This window comes from Salvelinus sp. IW2-2015, unplaced genomic scaffold (genome assembly GCF_002910315.2).
Source record: "Salvelinus sp. IW2-2015 unplaced genomic scaffold, ASM291031v2 Un_scaffold8300, whole genome shotgun sequence".
NCBI lineage: Eukaryota > Metazoa > Chordata > Actinopteri > Salmoniformes > Salmonidae > Salvelinus > Salvelinus sp. IW2-2015.
Window position 1 is genome coordinate 1 of NW_019949560.1, and position 10,706 is coordinate 10,706.

The 10,706-nt window shown below is 47.8% G+C and overlaps 2 protein-coding genes across 2 annotated transcripts; one reads left to right on the top strand and one right to left on the bottom strand.

Moving 5' to 3' along the window:
* Positions 1-469: 469 nt before the first annotated feature.
* On the bottom strand, positions 470-1,348 carry LOC139027205 (skin secretory protein xP2-like). The gene has a single exon (XM_070442353.1). The coding sequence runs from the start codon at positions 1,346-1,348 to the stop codon at positions 470-472; it is 879 nt and encodes a 292-aa protein (XP_070298454.1).
* A 3,985-nt stretch (positions 1,349-5,333) lies between these two features.
* Positions 5,334-10,701, top strand: mrpl16 (mitochondrial ribosomal protein L16; the record flags this gene model as incomplete). The annotated part of the gene is made up of 4 exons (XM_024145445.2): positions 5,334-5,559; positions 9,284-9,355; positions 10,023-10,171; positions 10,552-10,701. Coding segments are annotated over exons 1-4 (438 nt in total), but the record flags the coding sequence as incomplete, so codon positions are not given.
* Positions 10,702-10,706: the final 5 nt, after the last annotated feature.

Genomic DNA, 10,706 nt, shown 5'->3' on the forward strand with positions numbered 1-10,706 from the left:
TAACCTTCCGCATGAGGTCCCTGGGGGCTCTCCGGAAAGCTTCCGCTGGTTCCTGAGGCGCCGGGGCGAGAAAGACTGCCAAGCTCTACCGACTAGGGTGTATCACTGAAACTGGGGGAGGGCTCCGGGAAAGCTTCCGTGTGGTCACCTGGAGGGGGCCGCCGGATTGCTTCCGCTGGTCCTGGTGGCTGGGGGCTCCGCCGGATTCTGTTCCTGGGTCTGATTGCGGATCCTGGGGGCTTTCCGGAAGCTTCCGCTGGTCCGGCTGGTTCCGCGTCGGGCTCCGGAAGCTTGCCGGCTGGTCCTGGGCGTCCGGATGCTTCCGCTGGTCCTGGGCTCGGAATGCTTCGCTGGTCTGGGCCCGTTCCGCATAGGTTGCGTTCGGCTTGCGGGCCTGAGGTCTGATTCGGTCCTTGGGGCTCCGTAGCTTCCGCTGGTCCTTGGGGCTCGAATCCTTCGCTTCTGTCTTTCACGCTGGTCTGGGGCTCCGGATGCTTCCGCTGGTCCTGGGGCGTCGAAGCTTCCGCTGGTCCTGGGGCTCCCGGAAGCTTCCGCTGGTCCTGGGCTCGGAAGCTTCCGCTGGCCTGGGCTCCGATAAGCTTCCCGCTGGTCTGGGCTCCGGAAGCTTCCGCTGGTCCTGGGGCTCCGGAGCTTCCGCTGGTCCTGGGGCTCCGGCGCTTCCGCTGGTCCTGGGGCTTCCGGAGCTTCCGCTGGTCCTGGGGCTCCGGACGCTTCCGCTGGTCCTGGGGCTCTGATCTTCGCTGGTCTGGGGCTCTGATCTTCCGCTGGTCCTGGGGCTCTGATCCTTCCGCTGGTCCTGGGGCTCTGATCCTTCCGCTGGTCCTGGGGCTCCGGGCTTCCGCTGGTCCTGGGCTCCGGATGCTTCCCGCTGGTCCTGGGGCTCCGGAGCTTCCGCTGGTCCTGGGGCTCGACGCTTCCGCTGGTCCTGGGGCTCTCGGACGCTTCCGCTGGTCCTGGGGCTCGGACGCTTCCGCTGGTCCTGGGGTCCGGACGCTTCCGCTGGTCCTGGGCTCCGGACGGCTTCCGCTGGTCCTGGGGCTCCGGACGCTTCCGCTGGTCCTGGGGCTCCGATCCTTCCGCTGGTCCTGGGGCTTCCGGACGCTTCCGCTGGTCCTGGGGCTCCTGACGCTTCGCTGGTCCTGGGTCGATCGCTTCCGCTGGTCCTGGGGCTCCGGTGCTTCCGCTGGTCCTGGGCTCGGGTGGTCTTCCGCTGGTCCTGGGCTCTGATCCTTCCGGCTGTGGTCCTGGCTTCCGGACGCTCTTTCCGCTGGTCCTGGGGCTCGGAGCCTTCCGCTGGTCCTGGGTCCTTTGTTAACATCAACGGCATCATGAACTCTACCAAGTATCAGGATATTTAGCCCAAAAACCTGGTGCCTCGTCAGGTAGTAGAGACTTGGTCCCCGAGTGGATGTTCCAGTAAACAATACCCCAAGCACACATCAAATCCACCAAAGAAATGGTTTCATGGCCACCAACAATCAACATATGCAATGGCCATCTCAGTCTCCGGACTTAAAAAACCCATTGAAAACCTTTGTTTGAATTGCAGAGGGCAGTTCATTAAACACATTTCATACAGTCCTTTTTTCTTCTCTCTTTTATCAAGGGTGTCAATAATTGGAACCACACTGTATATCCTAACCAGGTGTCAAAATTTGTGACCACACTGTTATCCTAACAAGGGTCAATAATTGGACCCCACTGTATATCCTAACCAAAGGTGTCAAAATTTGGACACCCACTGTATATCCTAACAAGGGTGTCAAAATTTGGACCACACTGTATATCCTAACCAAAGGGTGTCAATAATTTGTGAACCACACTGTATATATCCTAACCAAGGGTGTCAATAATTTGGAACCACACTGTATATCCTAACCAAGGGTGTCAATAATTTGGAACCACACTGTATATCCTAACCAAGGGTGTCAATTAATTTGGAACCCACTGTAATATCCTAACCAAGGGTGTCACTAATTTGGACCCCACTGTATATCCTAACCAAGGGGTCAATTAATTTGTGATGGAACCACACTGTATATCCTAACCAAGGGTGTCAATAATTTGTGAACCACACTGTATATCCTAACCAAGGGTGTCAATAATTTGGAACCACACTATATATCCTAACCAAAGGTGTCAATAATTTGGGACCCCACTGTATATCCTAACCAAAGGTGTCAATAATTTGGAACCACACTGTATATCCTAACCAATAAAAGGTCAAACGGTTTACAAGACAATTTATTTAAACTAGGATTTATTTTTGCATTGGATTTTGTCGGTTCATTTATCACCATGGCTACTGGCTAATAGCGTCCCTCCTCACCAAAACATACCTGGCTAAAGTGATGCGTTGGCACTCCTTAGCCTAAATTAGGCGCCGTATGCGTTCTGGCGATCAGTTGTATCCAATAACCCAAAGAAGCCAATGAGAAAAGGCACTTAAACGTTACTTTACTCTCGACTGAATATTAGTAATGACCGCTCCGATGACGCTTYGACAGGTGGAAGCTACAAACGAAAAGCGACGACGTGACGTCTCAACCTCCATCTATAGGTCAAGGTGCATGTCATAGCGACGACGTGACGACTCAACCCCCATCTATAGGTCAAGGTGCATGTCATAGCGACGACGTGACGACTCAACCCCCATCTATAGGTCAAGGTGCATGCCATAGTGCGCGCAATGGCATGGAAATGCCGCGTGACATAATAAGTTTAAAAAAATAAAAAGTTATGTTTAACTTCGAGATAACAAGCTTCAACCACACAGAGATGCTTTTATTTAAAATATTACATTTTATTGTACATTTAATTCACACTCTTTATTGCTGAGCAATATGATATGGCCATTTCAGGACTATCAGCTTTATCCACACATTGGCAATTGTTCCACCATGAATGTATTATGAAGTATATGAGTTATATATAATTTTACAGTGTAATCACTGGAGAATTAACTGGAGAATCTCCATTCTATTGGCCAACGTGTAATCACTAGAGAACAAACTGGAGGATCTCCCTTCTATTGGCCAACGTGTAATCACTGGAGAATATACTGGAGGATCTCCCTTCTATTGGCCAACGTGTAATCACTGGAGAATAAACTGGACGATCTCCCTTCGAGACTATCCTATCAACGGGACCTGGAAAACTGTCATGTCCTGTTTTTCTCAGAGTCGTGGCTGAACGAGGACAAGGATAATATACACTGAATAAAAATATAAACGCAATTTCACTGATTTTTACTGAGTTACAGTTCATATGAGGAAATCATTCAGTTGAAATAAATTCATTAGGCCCTAATCTATGGATTTCACATGACTGGGCAGGGGCACAGGCAAGAGTGGGCCTGGGAGGGCATTGGCCCACCCACTTGGGAGCCAGGACCAGTCGATCAGAATGAGATTTATCCCCACAACAGGGCTTTATTACAGACATAAATACTCTTCAGTTCCATCAGCTGTCCAGGTGGCTGGTCTCAGATGATCCCGCAGGTTAATAAGCTGGATGTGGAGGYCCTGGACTGGTTTGGTTACACGTGGTCTGCGGTTGTGAGGCCGGTTGGACGTACTGCCAAATTCTCTAAAACTACGTTTTTCTCTGCTGTGGTAGAGAAATKAACATTAAATTATCTGGCAACAGCTCTGGTGAACATTCCTGCAGTCAGTATGCCAATTGCACACTCCCTCAAAACTACAGACATCTGTGGCATTGTGTTGTGTGACAAAAGTGCACATTTTAGAGTGGCCTTTTATTGTCCCCAGCACAAGGTGCACCTGTGTAATGATCATGCTGTTTAATCAGCTTATTGATATACCACACCTGTCAGGTGGACGGATTATCTTGGCAAAAGAGAAATGCTCACTAACAGGAATGTAGTGCCAGCTGCCCAGTGACCTGACGAGCTAAATTACTCAAAGCTCGCTTCGAGGCAAGCAACACTGAAGCATGCATGAGAGCATCAGCTGTTCCGGATGACTGTGTGATCACGCTCTGGAGTTTGTGTACCTCAGAAAGTGACTACACCTCAGCAATGTATTACTATTTTTTACCATAAAGGTGAGATTTTAACCTTTCTTGGAGTATGGAGCATTACCAGTTATTGTGTATGGTCCTCTTATGATAAATAATTATTATGTAGATTACATTTTCRATGACATTTAGTTACATTTAACTGGTTAAAATCCCATCGTTAATTAGCCCATTTCATATTGCACGATGTTCAGTACGTTTTTCATATTGGACGCACTAGTACACCATTTCCTGTTCGTTGTGTCGCAGTAATATGGTTCCTAGTTCTACTCAGGGGCACCTCTAGTTTACAAATCCACAGAGTGTACAACCAAAGGAGCATCACTGCTCATTCTGTGGCCCTTAAAGAGTGGCCAATCAGCAACCCAAGGAGCATCACTGCTCATTCTGTGGCCCTTAAAGAGTGGCAATCAGCAACCAAGGAGCATCACTGCTTCTTCTGTGGCCCTTAAAGAGTGGCAATCAGCAACCAAGGAGCATCACTGCTCATTCTGTGGCCTTAAAGAGTGGCCATCACAACCCAAGGAGCATCACTGCTCATTCTGTGGCCTTAAAGAGTGCGCAATCAGCAACCAAGGAGCATCACTGCTCATTCTGTGGCCTTAAGGTGGCAATCAGCAACCCATGGAGCATCCCCTGCTCGTTCTGTGGCCTTAAGAGTGGCCAATCAGCTTAAATGCAGTCATTTTTATTTTTTTTACTGTTGGACATACATTATTCATCGTACATAATTTCCTGTTTGTTGTGCAGCAGTAAAGGTGGGGTCATTCTACTCAGGAACACCTCTAGTTTCCAAATCCACAGAGTTTACACCCAGAGGAGTGTCGCTGCTCAGGCAGGTCCATTCTACTATCTGTACACAATGTACAGATCATAAGGTCCAATAAATGATAGAAGTACATAAACAAAAAACATTGTTGATCATGTAGGCTTGACATATATATAATATTGTAATGAAACGGCAAAAGGGGAGCAAGGTTCTTCGAACCCCTCCCGAAAAAAACTTTTTCTTCTATCCCGATGTCCGGCGCTCATCGGACTGTGCCGCAAAAGCATAACTCGTTGCGGCCGAGCAGATTTCCGCGCTTATAAACCGAGGGTCGTTACACTATATATATGCATATTATGACATATCTTATAGAACTACTTTTAATTATTATTTGTATGATAACTTAGTATAAAATATATTAATAATTATATACATTTTCCATAATTTTCGCACTAATTATGAAACTTTTATTCGGAATGGTTGCAAAAATCCGTGACCCGGAAGTACTTAGTCATTCTGTCCTGCTTCATAGCAGCGTGACCTTGTGCAACGCGTAATTTTATGAACGAACCTATTTAACGTAACTTATAATAGTTGTTTATTTGAAATGATGATGACGATAACATCAAATTTCTAACATAGTCAATAGTCTTAAATTTACGCTATGCTTTCTCTATTCAAATCCGCTCTTGTCGGATTGGCCAACACTGGTAGATCCACGGGGCTCCAAGGTAAGGTTCTATCACAGTAGCCAGTTTACCGGACGAGGGGTAGACTTGTGACGGCGCAAACTGGTCAATGTTCTTTGTCTCATCAAAAACATGACAAGACTGACCCGTGTTTTGAAGTGTGAGAGAAGACTTGACAACGCGCTCGGGTTGGAAATGGACGCGAGTAACTAGTGTGGACGAAATGGAGAAAAGATTGCGGATGTAAACAGCTGCGCTTGATTGCGAACAATATTGGTGTCAGTTGTGATATGGAGCGGGAGGATGAGGGTCACGGATCTGAATGGGCTGTAGTGGAAAGACAGGAAGAGATCACCATACAGAAAGCGATGGAGAGTCTAGTAAAAGAAAGCATAAAGAGGGCCAAGGTAGGAGACAATAGCAGTGATGTGTTGGAGTGGAAAGTGGTGATGGTGTTTGATGAGACCACAGGGCTTCATTTACACGCGATCCGACTAACCAATGTCATAGAGAAAGAGAGAGGTGTGAAGTCCAACTGGCTCGGTTCATCAGAAAAGGTAGATTGCAAATATTTTGTACATCACATTAACAGTCATGTCTCTGGTTCTTATACTAGGTAGAAGAGAGTCATCACATTAACAGTCATGTCTCTGGTTCTCTGTTAGGTTGAGTAGAGTCAGTCCTGCTGAAAGCCCTACAAACCAACCAGCTAGATGGAGCTAGCTAGCTGTGAATAGTTGCCCTACAAACCAACCAGCTAGATGAAGGAGCTAGCTAGCTGTGAATGGTTGCCCTGCAAACCAACCAGCTAGATGAAGGAGCTAGCTAGCTGTGAAAATGGTTTGCCCTATATACCAACCCAGCTTAGACCGGAGGAGCTAGCTAGCTGTGAATGGTTGCCCTACAAACCAACCCGTTAGATGAAGGAGCTTAGCTAAGCTGTGAATGGTTTGCCCTACCAAAACACAACCGTTAGATTGAAGGAGCTAGCTACTGTGAATGTTGCCCTACAACCAACCAGTTAATGATGGAGCTAGCTAGCTGTGAATAGTTGCCTACAAACCAACCAGCTAGATGAAGGAGCTAGCTAGCTGTGGAATGGTTGCCCTACAAACCAACCAGCTAGATAAAGAAGGAGCTAGTTAGCTGTTGAATGGTTGCCCTACAACCAACCAGCTAGATAAGAAGGAGCTAGTTAGCTGTGAATGGTTGCCCTACAAACCAACCCGTTAGATGAAGGAGCTAGCGTAGCTGTGAAATGGTTGCCTACAAACCAACCAGCGAGATGAAGAAGGAGCTAGCTAGCTGTGAATGGTTTCGCCTACAACCAAACCCGTTAGATGAAGGAGCTAGCTAGCTGTGAATGGTTGCCCTACAAACCAACCACAGCTAGATGAAGAAGAAGCTAGCTAGCTGTGATGGTTGCCCTACAAACCAACCCGTTAGATGGAGGAGCTAGCTAGCTGTGAATGGTTTCCTACAAACCAACCAGTTAGATGAAGGAGCTAGCTAGCTGTGAATGGTTGCCCTACAAACCAACCAGCTAGATGAGGGAGCTAGCTAGCTGTGAATGGTTGCCCCTACAAACCAACCAGTTAGATGAAGGAGCTAGCTAGCTGTGAATGGTTGCCCTACAAACAACCAGCTAGATGAGGAGCTAGCTAGCTGTGAATGGTTTGCCCTATACAAACCAACCAGCTAGATGAAGAAGGAGCTAGCTAGCTGTGAATGGTTTGCCCAACAAACCAACCAGCTAGATGAGGAGCTACTAGCTGTGAATGGTTGCCCTGCAAACCACCAGCTAGATGGAGAGCTAGCTAGCTGTGAATGGTTGCCCTACAAACCAACCAGCTAGATGAGGAGCTAGTAGCTGTGAATGGTGTGCCCTACAAACCAACCAGTTAGATGAAGGAGCTAGCTAGCTGTGAATGGTTGCCCTACAAACCAACCAGTTAGATGAAGGAGCTCAGCTAGCTGTGAATGGTTGCCCTACAAACCAACCAGCTAGATAAGACGGAGCTAGTTAGCTGTGAATGTTGCCCTACAAACCAACCCTTAGATGAAGGAGCTAGCTAGCTGTGAATGGTTGCCCTACAAAACCAACCAGCTAGATGAAGGAGCTAGCTAGTCGTGAATGGTTGCCTACAAAACCAACCCGTAGATGAGGAGCTAGCTAGCTGTGATGGTTGCCCTACAAACCAACCAGTTAGATGAAGGAGCTAGCTAGCTGTGAATGGTTGCCCTACAAAACCAACCAGCTAGATAAAGACGGAGCTAGTTAGCTGTGAATGGTTGCCCACAAACCAACCAGCTAGATAAGACGGAGCTAGCTAGCTGTGAATGGTTGCCCTACAAACCAACCAGCTAGATGAAGGAGCTAGCTAGCTGTGAATGGTTGCCCTACCAAACCAGCTAGATGAAGGAGCTAGCTAGCGTGAATGGTTGCCCTACAAACCAACCAGCTAGATGAAAAGCGAGCTAGCTAGCTGTGATAGTTTGCCCTACAAAACCAACCAGCTAGATGGAGCTAGCTAGCTTGATGGGTTGCCCTACAACCAACCAGCTAGATAAAGACGGACTAGCTAGCTGTGAATGGTTGCCCTACAAACCAACCAGCTAAGATAAAGACGGAGCTAGCTAGCTGTGAATGGTTGCCCTACAAACCAACCAGCTAGATGAAGAAGGAGCTAGCTAGCTGTGAATAGTTGCCCTACAAACCAACCAGCTAGATGAGAGGAGCTAGCTAGCTGTGAATAGTTGCCCTACAAAACCAACCAGCTAGATGAAGGAGCTAGCTAGCTGTGAATGGTTGCCCTACAAACCAACCCTTAGATGAAGGAGCCTAGCCAGCTGTGAATGGTTGCCCTACAAACCAACCAGTTATGAATGAAGGGAGCTAGCTAGCTGTGAATGGTTGCCCTACAAACCAACCAGCTAGATAAACGGAGCTAGTTCAGCTGTGAATGGTTCCCAACAAACCAACCAGCTAGATAAAGACGGAGCTAGCTAGCTGTGAATGGTTGCCTACAAACCAACCAGCTAGATGAAGGGAGCTAGCTACTGTGAATGGTTGCCCTACAAACAACCAGTAGATAAAGGAGCTAGCTAGCTGTGAATGGTTGCCCTACAAACCAACCAGCTGAGGATTAAAGACGGAGCTAGTAGCTGTGAATGGTTGCCCACAAACCAACCAGCTAGTAAGAGGAGCTAGTAGCTGTGAATGTTTGCCCTACAAACCAACCAGCTAGATAAGAAGGAGCTAGCTTAGCTGTGAATAGTTGCCCTACAAACCAACCCGTTAGATGGAGCTAGTAGCTCGTGAATGGTTGCCCCTACAAAAACCAAACCACTAGATAAGACGGAGCTAGCTAGCTGTGAATGGTTGCCCTACAAACCAACCAGCTAGATAAGACGGAGCTAGCTAGCTGTGAATGGTTGCCCTACAAACCAACCAGCAGTGAATGGAGCTAGCTAGCTGTGAATAGGTTGCCCTACAAACCAACCAGCTAGATAAAGACGGAGCTAGCATGCTGTGAATAGTTGCCCAACAAACCAACCAGCTAGATGAATAAGGAGACTAGCTAGCTGTGAATGGTTGCCCAACAAACCAACCAGCTAGATGATCTTAAGAATCTTCATGATGTATTCTTGCAATCTTTGAACACGTTGACTGGCTGCCTGCAGCCACTATTATGTTAGCTGGGCTGGCTAGCTAACGGCTTTAGCTGCTAGCAGCAATATAAAACAACGATTTGTTGTTGTCTAGGTGTCCTGCAGAGTCATCTGAAGGTCCTGTCTGCTGGGATGAAGACATACGAGGTGCCTCCAGACTACAGCGGTAAGTATCTTACTTTGCCATGCACCTTCAGCATTCAATCATTTGAACTGGCCTCCTTGAATGACTGAAGCATTGTGTTAACCCCTCTTATCTAGAATGAATGAAGCATTGTGTTAACCCCCTCTTATCTAGAATGAATTAAGCATTGTATTGACCCCTCTTATCTAGAATGAATGAAGCATTGTGTTAAACCATCTTATCTAGAATGAATGAAGCATTGTGTTAAACCCCTCTTATCTAGAATGAATTAAGCATTGTATTGACCCCTCTTATCTAGAATGAATTAAGCATTGTGTTAAACCCTCTCATCTAGAATGACGACAAGTTGATTGTCATGGAGGTCAAGCATTTCTGACCCCACACACACACACACACACACACACACACACTGGCTACAGGTCAAGATCACCCAGACTCCATACAATGTTTACCGTTACCCTGTCTCCTGTCTGTGACCCCTGTCTCCTGTCTGTGACCCCTGTCTGTGACCCCTATCTCCTGTCTGTGACCCCTGTCTGTGACCCCTGTCTCCTGTCTGTGACCCCTGTCTGTGACCCCTGTCTCCTATCTGTGACCCTGTCTCCTCTCTGTGACCCCTCTCTGTGACCCCTCTCTGTGACCCCTCTCTGTGACCCCTCTCTGTGACCCCTCTCTGTGACCCCTGTAGAGGTTGTGCTACCTGAAAGACCCAAGCTGAAGTTTCTGAACAAGGTGCCCAACTTTAAGAAGGCGAGGAAGGAGATGAAGAAGCTAAGAGACATYCARGGACCAGCCCAGACAGCCAACACCTTCACCAAGGGACAGTACGGCATCGTGGTGAGTGAGTGTGGAATAGACAGAGAACACMGTCTACATGCCTACGAGGGTWATGTGTTAAAATAATCTCCCATCAGGGTCTGTGGATGYAGTTACATTGACCTTYAGGGGGAAGTTTTGATCAATGTWCCAGAATTGTTCTGTGATTGATAAAAGTTATTTTATTTCTTCACTGTTTCAAACTTCCTCCTGTCATTGTCCTCCACTTCTTATCCAATCATCCTCCTCTCCTCAGGTGCTGGGCGGGGGCTACCTCCTTATCTAATCATCCTCCTCTCCTCAGGTGCTGGGCGGGGCTACCTCCTTATCTAATCAAGCCTCCTCTCCTCAGGCGCTGGGCGGGGGCTACCTCCTTATCTAATCAATCCTCCTCTCCTCAGGCGCTGGGCGGGGGCTACCTCCATTTCGGTCACATGGAGATGATGCGTCTGACCATCAACAGGAGGATGGACCCTCGCACCACCTTCGCCCGCTGGCGCATCAACGCCCCCTACAAGCCCATCACCAGGAAGGGCCTGGGCCAGAGGATGGGCGG

Bases quoted from the DNA above. Each gene is read 5' to 3' on its own strand.
- LOC139027205 (XM_070442353.1), bottom strand. From the start codon at position 1,348: ATGCCGTTGATGTTAACAAAGGACCCAGGACCAGCGGAAGGCTCCGAG.